At 52.5% G+C, this 19187-nt stretch overlaps 4 protein-coding genes across 4 annotated transcripts; 2 read left to right on the forward strand and 2 right to left on the reverse strand.

The window, feature by feature from the left end:
* Nucleotides 1–648: 648 nt before the first annotated feature.
* LRP88_10599 (importin PSE1) lies at nucleotides 649–4209 on the forward strand (the record flags this gene model as incomplete). Its single annotated transcript, XM_083247055.1, has 5 exons — nucleotides 649–1051; nucleotides 1123–1298; nucleotides 1373–1804; nucleotides 1873–3935; nucleotides 4002–4209. The coding sequence occupies 5 exons, from the start codon at nucleotides 649–651 to the stop codon at nucleotides 4207–4209; spliced, it is 3282 nt and encodes a 1093-aa protein (XP_083098168.1).
* A 3320-nt stretch (nucleotides 4210–7529) lies between these two features.
* LRP88_10600 (white collar 1) lies at nucleotides 7530–10666 on the forward strand (the record flags this gene model as incomplete). Its single annotated transcript, XM_083247056.1, has 2 exons — nucleotides 7530–10274; nucleotides 10325–10666. The coding sequence occupies 2 exons, from the start codon at nucleotides 7530–7532 to the stop codon at nucleotides 10664–10666; spliced, it is 3087 nt and encodes a 1028-aa protein (XP_083098169.1).
* A 5468-nt stretch (nucleotides 10667–16134) lies between these two features.
* On the reverse strand, nucleotides 16135–16817 carry LRP88_10601 (uncharacterized protein; the record flags this gene model as incomplete). Its single annotated transcript, XM_083247057.1, has 4 exons — nucleotides 16135–16150; nucleotides 16207–16520; nucleotides 16576–16591; nucleotides 16645–16817. The coding sequence occupies 4 exons, from the start codon at nucleotides 16815–16817 to the stop codon at nucleotides 16135–16137; spliced, it is 519 nt and encodes a 172-aa protein (XP_083098170.1).
* A 944-nt stretch (nucleotides 16818–17761) lies between these two features.
* LRP88_10602 (uncharacterized protein) lies at nucleotides 17762–18376 on the reverse strand (the record flags this gene model as incomplete). Its single annotated transcript, XM_083247058.1, has 1 exon — nucleotides 17762–18376. The coding sequence occupies one exon, from the start codon at nucleotides 18374–18376 to the stop codon at nucleotides 17762–17764; it is 615 nt and encodes a 204-aa protein (XP_083098171.1).
* Nucleotides 18377–19187: the final 811 nt, after the last annotated feature.

Here is a 19187-nt window from a genome sequence, read left to right on the forward strand (position 1 = left end):
GTTGTGGTCGTCATTCTCTACCACTGGCTGCCCATCCAACGAGAAGATGCAAATCCTGCATCAACCGCGGTGGTCACTTTCGAAATATTGGGAACCTGGGAGTCTTCACTCGAGTCTTTGACGTGCTGGCACATCTGTCCATCAACTCAAAGAAACTATAGCACCGAGTCGGTGCCTATCGATAGCGATCCATGATAAAAGAAAAAAGGCGACCATGCCCACCAGGTGGTCCCTTGAGAATTATTTGCACTAACGACTGGCCAACGTCTCCGCCTTTGTTTTTTTTTCTTTGGGCTGTTGTTCAAACACAGGTACCTCCCCCGCAGAAATAGCAGACGCGGTACTTGGCCACGACCCTCGACCTTGGGCTCCCCCTCCCCCACCCTGCTCTCGCTCCATCCATCCCTCCTCTTCACTTTCTTTCCCACCACCTCCCACATCTTGGGAATCTGCGGAATTAGACTCTCTCTCGTCCTGTAACAGCGACGCGTAAAGGCCCGCGCCCAGCAACGGCTCGCTCCTTGGTCACCTCTTTCCTTGCATTTTCCTCTTCATCTTTCTCGTCCTCCCCCACCGACCGACTGAATCCCACCTCCGTCGCTCTCGTCGTCTGCTGGTGGACATCACCATCAGCAACCCTCCACAAACATGTCTCTGCTCCCTCCGGACGTCCACGCAGAGCTTTCACAGCTCCTGCAGGCTCTGCAGTCCTCGGACAACAGCATACGATCCCAGGCTGAAGAACACCTGCAGAACAACTGGACTGCGACCCGCCCCGAGGTCCTGTTGATGGGCCTCGCTGAGCAGATCCAAGCTGCGGGCGACAATGCGACCCGGTCCTTTGCCGCTGTCATTTTCCGCCGAATCGCTTCAAAGACCCGAAAGATCGAATCTGGCGACAACGTGGATCTTTTCCTGTCCCTGGCCAAGGACCAGGCGGCAGTGATCCGCCAGAAGCTCCTCGAGACCCTCGCCGCCGAATCTGAGCGTCTCATTCGCAACAAGATCAGCGATGCTGTCGCCGAGGTTGCCAGGCAATACACTGAGACTGGTAAGCATCCGTTCATCTTGGAATTTACACCCATCCATTGTGCGCCGCTCTGGCTAACACTAAGACAACAGGCGAGGTCTGGCCCGAGTTGCTAGGCGCCCTCTTCCAGCTTAGCCAAGCTCCCGAGCCCGAAAAGCGAGAAAACGCCTTCCGAGTCTTTGCTACTACTCCCGCTATTATCGAGAAGCAACATGAGGAGGCGGTTCTTCAGGCTTTCCAGAAGGGCTTCAAGGACGAGGCCGTCATGGTACACTACATCCTGCGGGGCAATTTCTTTGTCCCTCTACCTACATGTCATAGCGCTGCTAACCACGGCTGCAGGTCCGTCTGGCGGCCATGGAGGCCTTTGCCTCTTTCTTCCGCACCATTAACAAGAAGGGCCAGGCCAAGTACTACGCCCTTATCCCTGATGTCCTCAACATTCTACCTCCGATCAAGGAGTCGCAAGACTCCGACGACCTCAGCAAGGCCCTCGTTGCTCTTATCGATCTCGCAGAATCTGCCCCCAAGATGTTCAAGCCTCTTTTCCAAAATCTCGTTCAGTTTAGTATTTCGGTCGTTCAGGACAAGGAGCTGGACAACATCTGCCGTCAAAATGCACTCGAACTCATGGCTACATTTGCCGACTACGCCCCTTCTATCTGCCGGAAGGATCCCTCTTATACCAACGACATGATCACTCAGTGTCTGAGCCTCATGACCGATCTCGGCGAGGACGACGACGATGCTGCTGAGTGGATGGAATCGGATGATGTAAGTGCATACTATGCATCGGCCTAACTTTCCCGTCCAGCACTAACAAGATACTCCAGTTTGATCAGGATGAAAGCGACCAGAACCATGTTGCTGGCGAGCAGACCATGGATCGACTGGCCAACAAGCTTGGAGGCCAGACCATTCTTGCTCCCACTTTCAACTGGCTTCCTCGCATGATGACCTCTATGGCTTGGAGGGATAGACACGCCGCCCTGATGGCCATCTCGGCCATTTCTGAGGGTTGCCGAGACCTTATGATCGGCGAGCTTAGCCAGGTCCTTGACTTGGTGGTCCCCGCGCTCCGAGATCCCCACCCCCGTGTGCGATGGGCTGGCTGCAACGCCCTTGGACAGATGAGCACCGATTTCGCTCCCAAGATGCAGACCGACTACTATGACCGCGTCCTAAAGGCCATCATTCCTGTTCTCGACTCCCCCGAGGGCCGCGTCAAGTCGCACGCCGCTGCTGCTCTCGTCAACTTTTGCGAGGAGGCCGAGAAGAACATCTTGGAGCCTTACCTGGATGACCTGCTGTCACACCTCTTCCAGCTCCTCCAGAATGAGAAGCGATATGTCCAGGAGCAAGCCCTTTCCACCATTGCTACTATCGCCGACGCTGCAGAGGCTGCCTTTTCTAAGTACTACGACACCCTCATGCCCCTGCTCGTCAACGTGCTCCAGAACCAGAGCGAGAAGGAATACCGTCTTTTGAGGGCCAAGGCTATGGAGTGCGCAACTCTGATTGCCCTGGCCGTCGGCAAGGAGCGCCTCGGACAAGATGCTATGACCCTCGTCAACCTCCTTGCCAACATTCAGACCAGCATTACCGATGCCGACGATCCGCAGGCCCAGTATCTTATGCACTGCTGGGGCCGGATGTGCCGTGTTCTCGGATCCGATTTCCTCCCGTTCCTGCACAATGTCATGCCTCCTCTGCTGGAGCTTGCTGTGGCCAAGGCTGACATCCAGCTTCTTGATGACGATGAGCAGGTTGAGCAGATGCAGAATGAGGAGGGCTGGGAGCTGGTTCCCCTTAAGGGCAAGATGATTGGCATCAAGACAAGCACCATGGACGACAAGCATATGGCTATCGAGCTTTTGGTCGTCTACGCTCAAGTCCTCGAGGCCTCGTTTGCTCCTTATGTCGCTAACATCATGGAGAAGATTGCCTTGCCCGGTCTTGCCTTTTTCTTCCACGACCCCGTCCGCTACATCTCCGCCAAGCTGGTTCCCCAGCTGCTGAGCTCTTACAAGAAGGCCTATGGGCCCCAATCCAACGAGCTTCGTGGGCTCTGGGCCGCTACTGTCGACAAGCTCCTCGAGGTTCTGACTGCCGAACCTGCCATCGACACCCTGGCCGAAATGTACCAGTGCTTCTATGAGTCTGTGGAGGTCCTGGGCAAGGACTGTCTGACCCCCGTCCACTTGGGCCGATTTATTGACTCTGTCCACTCGGCCATTGAGGACTACAAGGACCGTGTTGCTCAGCGTGCTGAGGATAAGGAGGGAGCTACCGCTGACGATGTCGAGGATGAGGCTGAAGATACCTTGATTGCCATCGAGGACGACCAGACCCTCCTGTCCGACATGAACAAGGCTTTCCATGCCATCTTCAAGAACCATGGTGCCGCTTTCCTCCCCGCTTGGGAGCGTCTGATGACGACCTACGAGGGTTTCCTGACCTCCCCCGACCCTACTCAACGCCAGTGGGGACTTTGCATCATGGACGATGTGCTGGAGTATTGCGGTCCGGAGAGCACACGATACGCCAACTACATCACCCAGCCGCTCATTGATGGCTGCCGAGACCCCTCGGCAGCTATCCGCCAGGCCGCGGCCTACGGCATCGGAGTTGCTGCGCACCGAGGTGGAGCCCCCTGGGCTCAGTTCCTTGGAGGCTCTGTTCCCTTCCTGTTCCAGGTCACCCAGGTGGCAGACGCCCGAAACGAGGACAATGTGTATGCGACTGAGAATGCTTGCGCAGCCATTGCCAAGATCCTGCACTACAACGCCAGCACTGTTGGCGATGTCCAGAACGTCATTACTCAATGGGTAGAGACACTACCTGTGACCAATGACGAAGAGGCGGCGCCTTACGCTTATGCTTATCTCGCTGAGCTGATTGACCAGTAAGTTTTCGCATATCAGAACTATCATGTGGTGTTGTGATGGACAAGCTAACCATGTATCAATAGGCAACATCCAGCTGTGATGAACCAGGCTGGCAAGATCTTTGTCTTCATCGCTCAGGCCCTCGAGGCGGAGACCCTCGTTGGACAGACGGCCAACCGTGTGGCTGTGGCAACCAAGGCACTTCTCACAACAGCCGGCGTGGACCCTACGCCGCTATTGCAACAATTTTCACCCGAGTCTCAGCGGACAATCATGGGTTTCTTCAACTAGTCTGGGAGTGGCATGAAGCCCCGTATCCGGGACCGTCACGACATGGGGTGGACTCTGTTTCCACGGAGTTATCACTTCACGGCATGATGCACAAGGGCCAAAAAGCAAGCATATGATGAGGAGCGTGCAAGTTTATGAGGAACATATAGTTCTGTTTCCAGATGATACCAAAAGCTGCCACGAAACGCCCGCCAGCAGGCAAGTTGCCCAGTTCGCTACGAAACCTCGACGGCGACACGAGTATTGTGTAGATGCTCGGAAGTTTGTGGACTGCTGACTTGAAGGGTGGATGTTGTCATGCCCTATGGAGAGGCCGCGAGGCTGGAGCGTTTGTCATGCCAGGGTCACGCAGTAAGCTGCTAGGGCTTGGGAGTGAATAAGAAGAGGGATAGAAGACGTCGGTGTTGGCGTCGAGGCAAAATAAGGGGGCATTTTGATTAGGTAGGATATATACTTGACACCACCTGGCGCCTTTAATTCAAAGCTAGAGTTATCTTGTTCAAGATGGATACATGCCGTGCTCAGTGCTAACCAAGGTAGTCGGTATGTGGTCCAGTTAAACCCTTTGAGTATTACAAGAAGTGGATTTGCCTAAATCATCCTAAGGTAAGATAATGCTTTAATTATCTCTTCCTAATTTTTCTAGATTTTTATGATTATCCTTAGAGTATGCTATGCCAGAAAACATGCTGTAGCCGTACAGAGCTTGTTTGTGCGTCCCGTTGGGTTGATCCGACTCGGGTGATGTAATGGGAGGCCGACGACTTGGACGTTCGTGTCGATTTTGAGGTGAAGTCTTCGAAGGCCTGCTTGATGAAGTCCACACGCTGTCTGCCAGTGCATGCCGTATGAAGCTCCTTGATATCAAACTCAAATACAGCGATGTTGAGCGAGAGCCTGATGGCTCGATCGATGAAGTCTGGCAGTAGACCCCTCGAGAAACTCTGCTTCTTCATCACTAAGCAGTCGAGGGCACGAGCAAGTCATCTGTGTGTCACAGGGACGAATTCTTTTCAACACCAAACCCGCCAAAAGTTGCCGGCTTTGCTTCGAGTAGCTCGCAAGTGCGATGTGACTTTTGGCATCTTGCCAATCTTGAGGTGAACTTCGGGCGGCAGGGCCATCAGCTCAAGGCGTGAAGGAGGTTCTGCCCTCGTTGTCGGGGCGCCTTGGGGTGAAGCATCTTTCTTCGGGCGTAGCAGTGGAGAGGATGCAAAGAAAGGTGGTGGTAGTTGAGAAGGATTGACTTAAGGCTTTGAGGAGCGCGCAAATGTAGCGATGCAAATATGACAGTGAATCACTGTAACTTGGTGTGCTGAGATAACACAGCATGTCTAGCAAGCGAGAAAGCGGATGTTTGCTTGCGGTGCGAGTTATCTCTTTTGGTCGTGAATCACTCCTCATCGATAGGTTTGGTGTTTTTCGTCCTCGACTGCGCAGCGTATGCTACTGGTACATGGAGTATGACGTCAGGGCTCACCCCTGGAGCCTTCAGTCCGGGAGGCTGAAGATGCCGAGGGATAGGTGGAATGAGTGTCTTTGTGTCTGAGACGCGGGACGGGTAAGGCCAGTTGAGATGACAGATTCATGGTTTCCTAGATTTCTAATATTGTTGGCTTGACATGTGTCGAGAACAGGGTTGACAAGGATGTAGCTGTTTAAGCGAGAACAGAATCCAGGAATATGCCCTGGTTTCTCACATTTCAGGACTCTTGCATTCTGCTTCCCACGGGCACAGCTTACAGGCCAGGTAATCGAACGATTGTAAATCAGGTACACGGAGTCGCCCGCAGATCCAAGCCATGAGACAAAATAGTCGCAGCAAGAAGCCCCGGACGAGGCAAGGCGAGATGGGATTCACATGCCATGTCTCACCTTCGCAAGTCGAGGCTGTCTCAGGTCTTCCCTTGTTTACAAGACAGCTGTCAGTTTCAGGATTAAGATATAGAGAGGCATGGAGGAAGAATTCCGCAAGGTTTCGGGTCTGGTGAGTTGAAGCGTTCATTGACTCCTGGTGTAGTTGAAGCGGCTGATTACTGATGTCTTGGTTTTTCTTTCTCCTTGCGCGATGGGTGTTTTAGCCAGTCACTTGGGCTGCATATTAATTTCAGAACCCTTTTCTCCTTTCTTTTGACAGCTGCTCTCAAGCCGTCTGAATGCTGTTATCATGATTGGGCAGAGTCGTAAATGGGCAGAGCTGGAGTCGTTGACTGGCATCCCAAGGATGCATTATAGCGCTGCATGAAATCGCGGGGCTGAACAAGACGCCATGTTAGCTTACCCTCTCCTAAAGATAATGAATTATATATAATAAAAGAGCTCTAAAATATTAATGTTCTTATGTTATATCTTTTGTTATTTTATGATAGTTTGAATAATTTTATTTCTTACTCTGAAGAAGAATTAGGTAACCAACCCTCTGTGATGTTCAAGTGTTCCCCTCGTTTGCGAGGTGCTCCCTCCACCGAAGAATTACGGTACGGGGCCTTCATTTTCCCCCACACCAGGGCGCCATGTTCGGCAGGTACCTTAGATAAACACCCAGTGCACGCAAGGCCAAAAGTACCCCCCTATCGCGCGAGAAGGTACCGGGCACGCCGGGCTTCCTGCACAAGGAACGGGATTGCACTTGCGACTGCAGAACACGGCAGTCACCGCCCGGCTTCCCGTCATCCACCATCCAGCGCCCTCCATTTTCCCCCTCCCCACCCACACACTCCATCCACTTCTCACGCATTCCCATCCATTCTTCCTTCTGCCATATCCCATACTCTACTTCTGCATCCCTCGCTTTTTCCCCCTTGTCAAGCGATAGCCATCTTCCCCTTTTTCTACTCGACGCGATCCGGCCTCGAAATCCGCCCCGACTTCGATACAGCTTCATCCGCCTATTTCGCCACGCCCTTGACTCGACAAGGAGCTCTGCCAAGGACGATACAACCGCGAGCCTGAATATCCACCCCCGCGCATCGACTGTCTACGACTATCCACCCGGCGCCAGTTGCCTCTCTTTTTCTCTCGGCCTTTCGCTCTCTCCGGTCGGATCCACTACGCCAGTCTCAGCTCGACCCGTCTAGATCTGTCTCGACCTGATCGACGACTTGTTCTTCCACTTGAAGATCTCCGTGTCCCTCATTCCCGTTCGATTCTATCGACCCTGGTAATTGCTCTTCCGGCAATACGATCCCATCGCCCGGCGAGCAGCGTCGCGAACTCCCCGAGTCGACCCAGGCATCCCCCCTCGATCGCGATACGAGATACATCCGTCCGCCCACCACTCTTGAGCGCCTGGCCAGGCCGTCCCGCCAGATGCTGTCGCTATGGATGGCTTCTACCCTCCCAACCAGCTGCATCAGCAGCAGCAGCCCCATCAGCAACAGTACCAACAAGCGCAACCGCAGGGTCAGCAGAACCAGCAGAATCAGATGCCCCCCGTCATGGTGCCCGACCCCTCTCTCATGTCTGGAGGGGAGTCGCTTGACGACATCATAATCGACAACCAGAATGAGCTATATCGTCGACGGAGCATGCCTCAAGCCTACGCAAACCCCATGAGCCAATTCCAGATTCCTCAACAGCAGCACCAGGCGCAGAGGCGGGTGTCCTCGGTAGGTGCCGGCGATATGATGACCTTTGGAGCCGACAACGGCGACCTCAACTCCTTTCAGTTCAACCAGCCGATTAATGCCGGCTTCCCCACCATCAATACATCCCTCGCCATGTCTGACCAGATGGGCAACTACATGGCGGACCCTACTGAGTACTCAGCCATTTCCCCCGATATGATGGGATCCATGATCCCTTCCACATTCGCCAACATGAGTGTCGGTCCAGTGGGGGCGCAGATACCGAACAACGGTGCGTCCATGAACTTGTACTCACCAGCCGGGAATCCCATGGCAGGTCAGTTTCCTCAAGGGCAGTTAAATCCCCAGGTCGGGAACGATTTCCCAATGGATCTCACTACGGATGATGGTTCAATGAATGTACCTCAAAATGCCGTTCCCACAACGAACCCAGGTCCCGCCCCCGCGATAGCCGACATGGAGACGATAGATGAACCCAACGACAACATGCTCCAGACCTTCAACTCAGGGGTAGCCGATACGAACCAGAACCTCCCATCCCTTTCTCGTCAGGTCTCAACAGCTTCTGGTTCCGTCGTCTCTCCTCCCCAACCGCAATCCCACAGTACCATGGCCTCGTCCTCTATCACACACCCAACCAGCACTTCTGTCGCGACGACACCCACAAACGCCGGTACCCCTCGAGACTCGAAAGAGAAGACCGTGTACTCCAAGAGTGGGTTTGACATGCTCAAAGCCCTCTGGCTGGTTGCGACACGCAAAGATCCCAGAATTCAACTCGGTGCGGTGGATATGTCGTGCGCTTTTGTCGTCTGCGATGTCACCATGAACGATTGCCCCATTATTTACGTTTCCGACAACTTCCAGAATCTCACAGGGTACAGCCGCCATGAGATTGTTGGTCAGAACTGTCGCTTTCTTCAAGCTCCGGATGGCAAAGTCGAAGCGGGCTCCAAGCGCGAGTTTGTGGATGATGGCGCCGTGTACAACTTGAAGAAGATGATCCACGAGGGTAAGGAGGTCCAGCAGAGTCTTATCAACTATCGCAAGGGCGGAAAGCCCTTCCTGAATCTCTTAACCATGATTCCCATCCCCTGGGATACAGACGAAATCAGGTACTTTATCGGATTCCAGATCGATCTCGTCGAATGCCCCGATGCGATTGCCTCGAACAAGGAGCTTGGAGGTGTGAAGGTGAACTACAAGCACAGCGACATCGGTCAGTACATCTGGACACCACCGCAGTCGAGCCAGTGGGAACCCGAGAACGGACAGACGCTCGGCGTGGACGACGTTTCGACGCTATTACAGCAGTTCAGCCCCAAAGGCCTTCCCTCAGACTGGCACAAGCAGTCGTGGGATAAGATGCTCCTCGAGAACACCGATGATGTCGTACATGTCCTTTCGCTCAAGGGCCTCTTCCTTTATCTATCACCCGCCTGCAAACGAGTCCTCGAATACGATGCTGCGGATCTTGTTGGCAACTCACTCTCGACGGTCTGCCATCCATCCGATATTGTTCCCGTCACACGCGAGCTGAAAGATACGACTTCTGGCAACCCCGTGAATATTGTTTTCCGGATTCGCAGAAAGAACAGCGGCTACACATGGTTTGAGAGTCACGGATCGCTTTTCATCGAACAAGGCAAGGGTCGAAAGTGCATCATCTTGGTGGGACGCAAGCGACCCGTGTTCGCACTCAGCCGCCGCAATCTTGAGGCAAACGGAGGCATTGGTGATAGTGAACTTTGGACGAAGCTCTCGACCTCAGGTCTCTTCTTGTTCGTTTCATCCAATATTCGGTCTCTCCTGGATCTTCAGCCAGAAAGCCTTGTGGGGACGAGTATCCAGGACCTCATGCGAAAGGAATCACGGCCTGAATTTGGACGAACCATTGAGAAGGCAAGACGTGGAAAGATTGTCACATGCAAGCACGAGGTTCAGAATCGCAGGGGCCAAGTGCTGCAGGCCCAGACTACTCTTTACCCTGGAGATGCCTCTGAGGGCCAGAAGCCATCGTTCTTGCTTGCGCAGACAAAGCTTCTCAAGGCCTCGTCGCGCAACATCGCTCCCGCAAGCGCCTCGGGCTCCAGATCGATAGCGGCGACTCCAAGGTCAGATAACCAAGCCGGCCATCAAGGATCAGGCTTTGTCTCGCAACCTGCTGGTGGTGCTTTGGCACCTGGCACTCAGGATGCAGCCTTGGCTTCCGACGACAACATTTTCGACGAACTGAGAACCACCAAATGCTCTAGCTGGCAGTTTGAGTTGAGGCAGATGGAAAAGGTCAACCGCATCCTGGCCGAGGAACTTGGTGGACTGCTCTCGAACAAGAAGAAGCGTAAGAGAAGAAAGGGCGTCGGCAACATTGTTCGAGACTGTGCCAACTGCCACACAAGAAACACGCCTGAGTGGCGTAGAGGACCCAGCGGTCAGAGAGATCTCTGCAACAGCTGTGGTCTCAGATGGGCCAAGCAGGTGAGTTGCAGAGCTACTGGTCATGTGTGACAATACTAACTGTATACTAGACTGGTCGGGTCTCTCCACGCAACTCTTCGCGAGGCGGCAATACTGCCAACGGCGATGCTCGAAGCAAAAAGTCTAACTCGCCATCGTCGCCACTACACAAGGAGCTTACCGCTGAGACGCCTAACGCACGAGCTGGCAACGGTGAAGGCGCAATCAATCCTTCGCAACTTACGAAGCAGAAGATCGACAATAGAACCGCTGCCCCTAGCGGCGCCGCTTCGGCTACAGGTGTGAAACCATCGGCTGTGATGCCACCATTGAGCCATTCGTCAATGCTACCAGCTGGGCAACCGTCGTCGATGGTGTCGATCCAAGAGGAACGCGAGGCGAGCCAACCCTGATCGATGAGCGCAACCCTTTCTTTTCTCTCTTCATCTTTTTGTCCCTCAAAGTCGCAATCTGATCACGGAGCTTTTGGAGCCGGGTGTCTTGATTACACGGCATTATGATACCCGCTATTTCTTTTCTTCTCGCCTACCCTCGCTCGAAACAGCCCTTGCTCCGAGGATGGCTGCAGGGAATGGCAAGATAGTTACCACAATATCGACTATGGAACTCAGAAGACGGCGCTGAGTCGTCCTTGTCGGATCTTTATTTGGGGAGGGGAACTGATATACCCCATGGTGCAAGCGGTCTGGGATTTCGGAAATGGGAATAGACACGAATATACCACATATACGAGGCGTTTGGGATGAATACTTTGGACGCAATTGGGACTTTGCTGGAGCCCTTACAGCTTTACGGTCTCGCCATTTCACCACCTATGGGCACAACTCGACAAGCCGCGGCAACGAAGCCTGAAGGACGAATGGACAAGCGGTTAGCACTACTTCCCTTGATCAGTCTTCGTGTGTATTTGATGAGAATATCGGGCTAGCGTGGAGTTGTGCTGGGTCATGTTGGAATTTCACATACAACCATGTGTAGGAATGTCAAATCATCATTGTTGGTGGAATATGAGGCTCATGTACTGCAGAGGAGGGGAACAGCAAAGTAGTCTCAGTTATGAAATACGAAACGAATACGATTTGTCCACCCGTTGGCTGCCACCATAGGGTCAATATGTGAACCATCTGGACGGGCTTCAGACATGATCAACCGCTCTGTCATATATGGTCCTCGAGACCGTTCAACCATGATGGAGGAGTAACATCAGGCGTTAGAAAATCTTTGATATCTCACTTCACGAGGGCGATACACTTGGCTATCGATTGGCAGTGATTCACGATCAAAAGAGACGACTCGTGGCGCAAGCAAACAGCCGCTCTCCTACCATACAAATTATGCGGCAAACCCAGCGGTGCTTTGCTTGCTGCTCTACCATCCTAGCATATCAAGGTACAGTGATTCACTGTCATGAGGGTATCCCCCTTCCAGTTCATCCTTCTCAACCATCATCGCCCTTCTTTTCGTCGCTGCCTCTCTTTGGCTTTCATCCTCTACTGCTGCGACCGAGGGGACTGCACGCTTTGCCCCAAGGCGCCTCGATCACGATGGCCGAGCCTCATCCGCGACGTGGGCTGAGGGCCCTATCTCCGGGCGTTGTTGTCCACATCAGCGAGTTTGCGGACGGTCCTAGTCGCCTCGCGTTCGCGAGCTGCTCGAAACACACTCGAAGCCTCTGGGCGAGATTCGCGTTCGCAAGGATTCGCTTCGAGGGCGACCAAGAGTCACTTGCTAATCGCCTCGAACTCTACCTGAACCGCCGATCGACTATCCCACGTCACCAAATCAAGTATGTGATACTTGTTGTTGTTGGGCCCGACGCTTTGCTTACCTCGTCTTGAACTTGTCGCTCACGATTGTTCTATGGCCTCCTCCAACTCGCCCAGTCGCGACATGGGACATTGATCAGCCTCGCGATACCCCATCTTACGTGCTGCAAGGACTACCGGGCCTCATCACTGAAGTCCTCCGCCGCTCACTCAGGCTTGACATGCTTCGGCTGAAACTCCATCACCTCACTCCCGATCAGGGAATGTCGTTGAGACAGTCCCTCTCACATTCACGAGGTCTCCCCAAGGTGAAACATCTCACGGTCTACGCATGCCCCGCCGCTGCAGGCATGATAATTCAACGATGTGCCGCTTCGGAGAACCTGATTTCGTTGCAACTGAATTCAGGCTTTCCGAGCACAGGCGTACAGTTTGCGTCTATACGTCAGCCCAGTCTTCGAAGGCTTGCCTTGGTGATAGACATCAACGTCGATGTTGTGGGCCTTTCTACCCAGCATATAGATCGAGTCAACCCGGCCATGCACTCAACACTTGTCCAGGACATCACCACTCTGTTTCCCAGACTTGAGTGGCTTGTGCTAGCCCCGACGCACATGGATGCCCCACGTCCATTTAATACCGAGGCTGAAGGTGCTTTTCTTGTATGTTCCTCATGGCTTATCTTCCATGTTGTGTATAGGAATTACGCATGTATTCTGACTAACTGGCTGTTAGGACCACCATATAATTTTGCTCTGCAACGCTATCAAGGGCGCTCCCACTCTCAAGCGCATTGCTTTCACACTCCCGGCTGCTCAAATTGGAATCAGGATCATCCGCGACTCCCCCGACGAAGTGCCAGAGCCTCCAGTCGACCAATTCAGGAGAGATTGTTGGTTCGGGGGCCTTGTTTCGCATTTCTTCGGACGAGCTCCCCAGCTGGAGCAGGTATGCATCTTGACAGGGCCCGGCGAGGCATACATCGGTATCAGAACGCTAGGGGGGATGGATTTTGAGAAGGAGACCCTAATTAACGTGGGTTCTCGTCCTGCTCATTTCCCTTGGGGGCTCTTTGAGTAGGGGTTTATTGGAGATGAGGTGGCGGTGGTGGGCAAACCCATGGGTGGAGTATGAATGGTTCACGAACCATTTGAGGGACCATATACAAGCAATCTTCCTTGAGACACAGTTGGGAGAGATGGGACAATAAAATTTGCGACAAGGATTGCGATCCTCACTTGAGCCCTGCCATATCTTGGATTATGTCGCTATATTGTCCGTTCTCACATAGCGTAAACCTTCCATGACGCCATTCCATCTCTTTCTGAGCGTGTGGCCATGGTTTACCGGTAAATAGTGCTTCTAGCTATCCAAAATTCTAATACGGGTTAGATAAGTAGCTACAGTAGTAGAGACTCTACAAGGAGTGTTTCTGCTGCTCGGGGTGAAGCCTCGTACGTCAACCCATCATGCGGCCACCCTCCTCCCGGTTATTGCGATACCTCTTCGGGGTCAGGAGTTCGCCATCACATGCCGCCCCTGACGTATCCATCATTCACTACGATCGTATGAGTGCCTCTTTTCAGCGCCGGTGCTTATGAGGAGAGGGACCTCAAGTGAGAGTCACGATCTCGGTTGTTCAAGTCAATGGTCTAGGGTAGCCAGGAAGGTTTCAACAAAGTCGACGAGCTCCATCGACGGCAAGTCCTTCAGCTAGTCTCATGATTCATAGCCCAGCTTTTAGGGCAGTTCCAGGTTCCATATAGCGAGATATGGTATTATTAGTCACACTTAGGCAGGGGTTGTCTCCAGAGCGGATGCGCTGTCAACGCCGGAAGAGGCTTACTAGGATGTTCACCTCGATCTCTTCAACAGTGAGGATAAGGTCAATAAATTAGATAAAAATAGCCATAAGTATAGAATAAGTAGTTACAAATCTTAGAATTACAGTCTTCTAATCTTTTTATTTTCTTAGCTAAATTTATGTTATCAAAAGTCTACTAGGCCACAATAGTGTGAGCCATTAACACAGAGTCTTTTCAGAACTCCTTCTCGAAGCACCGACTCAAAGTAAATGGCAAGGCTGGTGATATTGTTCCTCCATGTTCGCTCTCGTTTGCTTTGCACTCGATGCGGCCTGGACGAGAGCCAGCTCGTGTTGTATATATAGACATTATAAGCCCGGCCAGGTGACTAGGATGCCACAAGACCTGCCCAATCGCGCTGGCTATGTTTCTCTCTTCTTCACTCCATGAAACACCGCCCCTGAACTCGTTCACAAGATCGGGTTTGACGAACTCTCTGATTACCAGTTCCTCCTTCGGAGCAGAGGCGGATGAGCCATCTCTGACTTCGGTCGGGCTGCCCTGTGTCGTAGCCCCACGGTAGGACGTTGACGGCGAAGTCTATGGTATTGCTTATAGTCGCAAACTGATATGGGGGCTGAGTATATAGGGGTGGGACTGCGTGGTCAAGATGAAGAAGTAAAGAAGTGTTTGAAAGCAGAGAAAAGATAGGGTTTAGAATAGTACATAGATAGGATAACTCGGTGGATATTAAGATGTATTCGTAGAATAGAGCGAGGGAGGTGGTTTGGGTCTCGTCGTCGGCCAGCAGGCCGTCTGTACCGGAATCGAGATGCCTCAGCCGCCACTCAAAGCTAAGTCATTGACTGAGGTGTGCCCTATTTCTTCATCCATTTCATGTCCCATCGCTAGTCACAGGCTCCGAAATGGATTCAATCGCCAGATGGAGGAACGCGTGTAGATCCCCGAGAACCCCCAGAACAGCGGTGTGCCAAGTCGCCCGCCAGCGGCCATGCTGTTTGCCAGTCCTTTGTTGGCGTAAACTTCATGAAGTGCGGCGCAAGTCGTGGAACGTCACGGCGCCAGGGATGGTACCGATCAGAGCCATGTTGTGGGTTTCAAACACAAGCTCCTACAGACGGGGCACTTCCGCAAGAACGGAACCAACTTGCCCGATGGTTTCCAGGTCCTGGATCCCCGGGCCCGTGGTTTGCGTCCGCGATGTTCGGCCTCCATCAACTTCTTCAGGATGCCAAGTGTGAAGGCGATGCGGTTTCGTTGATCCTCATGGGGAGCCTTCGCTCTACTGTCCTGGTGTGCCCTGGCACTTCGATCGCCGCCAGTGGCCTGGTCCACGATGTCACTCAGGCAGTGAAGGAGAAGGCCGCTTCCGGTGCGTGCGAATATAGAGGTGTTCAAGACCATGTCCGAAAGTGCCATTTGGAATCCGTCAACCTTGGGTTGCTCCCTCAAGAGGGCCTTGGTGGTCGCTCATGAAGTATATATAGTATAGGAACATTAACTCCCGGCTCTTAGTACAATTTAAACTCTTCTTCTTTTTATGTAGTTATTAGACTATCAAGGGCCGCTCAAATCCACAAGAGGAAGTGGGTGGAGGCTGGGAGGGCCTGTCCAGGCAACGCTTTCGTCCTTGTCTAGCTCTCTGGAGCTGATTGGCGATGTCGTAGAGATGGAAGTTTGGAACCGCAGGAGATCTCAAACACCTCAGAAGCCAATATGTCTTTGACAGGTGCAGGCTCCATTTCCCTGCTCTTTTCCAGGTGGCACCGGTAACTCCATTGTCCGCATCATTGGGATCTCGAAGCAGGCATCTGTCTGCGGTTACGACAGGAGCATCCTCGACACCGCCATCGAACCCACGATAGAAATTCACCACTACAGGCCAGTACTGGTCACAAGTGACCGACACCTGGTCCAGTTCGCCTTCTCGCAACGCTCGAGCAAACGCCAGCAAGGCGGGCGGAGAGTTGGACAAGGTCTTCTGATGGCCAACGATGGTCCGAATTCGAGTGGTGCATGAAAATGAATCTTGACTAGGAAGCGATGAATAAGAATATATATATAGTTGGGATCCAGAAGCTTGGAGGAAGGGAAGTGAAGGATATATATAATCAGGATGGGGGGTAATTGTAGAACCGTTGGGAGCGAGAAAGCTCGGCGATAATGTCAAACACGTAGTCGTCTCAAAGACATGTGGCGTTTCGCAGGCAAAGGAAAGGTCCGCTTCAAGGCAATACACGCAGTTGCCCAGCAATGCCACTCCATCTGTTATGGAGCAGAGTCGCTGTGAGCATAAATGCATATTCGTACCGTAAATCTCGGATGACTTGGCTCATGTACCGGAACACGTCCTTGACATCTTGCGATTCGTCAAAGATCAGGGTACTGAACCCTGTTCCCCTGAGCCTCGCTATGCTCGGGTTGAGAGGATGCTCCATCCTCTTCGGTGGCTTTGCAATCTTCAGCTCGCCGAAGCGCTCGATGGCCTTCCTCGTGCCTGGTGCATGTTCCAAGTAATCGTGGAACTCCGCGATGTAACGATCATACAGTAGGCGGCGGACAAAGGCGTGGCTGGAGATGACCACGTCGTACTTGATGAGGGCGTCGTGAGGGTAGGCCCTGTTGTTGAAAACAAGGACCGATAGGCGATGTCCCTACAGATAAATGTCAGTTTCTAACGAGGAAGACTCATCACGGTGTCCAACTTACCCGCTTCCAGTGCTTCCTGATCTCATCTGCCCACTGGACAACACATCCAGTACGACAAACAACGAGAACAGGGCCGCGATATAGATCAGGGGCAGCTCTTCTCGGAGCTTCAGGGTTGCAATCAGCGCGGTCAGGGACTTGCCCAGTCCAACTACATCGCTAAGAATACAGCCCCAGAAATCTGAGCGGGTGGCGACCTTCAGTTCCTCTTTGAATGTCCATGATTGTGCACGGAGGGCCATCAGCAGGCTCAGGTTTTCGACCACCTCTTAGCTCCTAAGATGCCATCACGAGTTAGCCATTATGGAACGGGTCCATTACGGTGTAAGAGTCAGTCAATCAAATACCAGATGGTATATAAAGATGGTGTGCCGAAATATATATAATGAAGAGCGCCCTCCTTGTTGTTCTGGGAGATCACTCCCATAAAGTCGTGTTGCTGCCCAAACCCCTAGCAGGACACTCAGCCAGCATCAACTGAAAGCCCGAGTTGGTCGACAGAGTCCCCGAGGCTTTGTGTACACTGAGAGCCACGTGCTTTATATAAGATGTAACGGGACTGGGTGCAGTAGATTCTGCGCCCGCCAAGTTGGGCATTTGAGCCTTCTCCGCTTGCAACGGTGCAGAAAGAGCCATATCTTTGATGTGATGGTCACAGAGGATGACCTTGCTAGCCGGAACCAAAGGCGGAGGGTCATGAGGTTTTGTTCGAGCTTGAGTCTAAAAAGTAACCGTTGTAATACAGTATATGTAAGATGAAGTGTTATTGAGGTGAGTTGAAAAGGGATGAATGTGGGAGGAGGAAGAAGGAGATGAGGGAGACAACTCTCGTATAAATACTTTTCAGAAAGAAGGATGAATAAGGCAGAGACTGCGTAATGGCTTTTCATGCCAAACAGGGAATCGATTTTGCTTGGACATCTAGCTTACGCTGCGTACAAGCCATATGGCAAACAAAGACGTGCTTCGTCTATGACAAACAACTCTTATCGTGTATGCTCTGAAATCATGAAATATCACCAAGGAAACTGGAAAAGTAATCAACCTTGACACCTATTTTGTTTTATTGGGCAACTGATTGATCAAGCTGAGCACGATTGTGTGTTGTCTCTTCTGAACATCAGATGCCCAAAGACGTCCAGCAACCAGGGACCACCCGAAGCCATCCGCTTTCAGTGTTATCCATTCACTCATCCCTGCCAACTCCCACTGCGCTTCCTCCATCCTCCTTGGCAACCATATGCTCTGAAATTGCCTTGGTGGTAACATCCACAAACTCAAGCTGCTCTTTCCAGAGCCCATGTAGGTGAATAGCTATCATACGGGAACGGACACAATGCTGGTGGAGCACATCATCTCCAAACGCCCGCATCGTCGCCAATTCATTAACGAGACACAATCCCACCTCCGTGTCGTTTATCTCTGTAGCCGCAATTGGGCCGTCCAGTTCCCGTTGGTAAGCCTCAATGAGCTTCTTCCAGTCGTCCATCTTGGGTGCACGTTTGGCTCGGCGCTGCTCAAGCACAGACTTTATGGCAGGGCCCTTCTTTTCGAGAATGTCAATTGGAAGTAGTGGAAGGTCGAGAGGACGAATGTGCGAAGCCGCAATACACCCGTATGCAGACTTGATGCGGGCGCCTCGTGCAGCCTCCACGTAGGAGCCACGATGGAAACCAGAGCAGAAAAGGGTGATCAACCCCTGATATTGAGGCTCAGTGACGTGAAACTGAGCAAGGGCTCCCTCTTGCAGGCCTCGCGCAAGCTCAAGAAGTGCGGGCGCGTCGACTTTGGGTGGCGGCATACTACGTCGAGGGGTAGAGAGGAATAGGTCCTTTCATAGGATTACCCCGTTAGCCTAGAATGCCTTCAAGAAGAGTTATTCGCGAAACTCACTGCATAGGCCGCGGCCGCGGCTTTTGTTTTCTCCAAATCAAAGGTGCCAGAGGAGCGAAACAGTGCCCTGATGCGATCGAAGAGGTTCTTCTTCCCTGTGCGTCGACCATGTGACCACCATCAAGAGCTCGGTCGACAACCTTCATAACACGATCGGCGAAGATGGAGTTCTTGGTGACTGCGAGTATGATCGTAGCCTGATACAGGTCGGACACAGTTTCCTCAAACTTGTCAACCCCAGGTATCTAACCCAAGAGAGACTCGGTCCTCTGAGAGCTGGCCCGTGGATTCTCCTCGAGCCGCACGTCGGGCGCAGGACCTTCGGTGATGTTCATGGTTTCAGACTCGTAGGGGTTATGTCGCAAAGGTAGAAGTTGAGTAGAGGGGGGCAGAGGCGCAAGGGAAGTTGCGGGAGTTGGTGATCTGAGCCACGTCACCAGGGCAAAGGTTGACGAGGCGTGAGAGGAAAGAAAAAGAAAAGAGGTGAAGAATGAAGAAAGGGGAGAATATACAACTGAGTCCGACCGTGAGTAAACAATGCCTCAGGCTCATGTCCCATGATCCTAAGTCTCATGATTAGGTTCACATCTTCGAGAATCTATCTGTCATTGCTACCCTGGACTCTCGTCCTGATCGAGCAAGAATCTGAGTGTTCGAGTAATCTGGGTCTTAGAATTCGAGCATTTCCGGTCCATGTGTGGGAGTGGTTTCATGATGGG

The sequence above is a fragment of the Fusarium phalaenopsidis genome, assembly GCF_050370095.1.
Source record: "Fusarium phalaenopsidis strain FUZ10S chromosome Unknown contig_32304, whole genome shotgun sequence".
In the NCBI taxonomy this organism is placed as follows: domain Eukaryota; kingdom Fungi; phylum Ascomycota; class Sordariomycetes; order Hypocreales; family Nectriaceae; genus Fusarium; species Fusarium phalaenopsidis.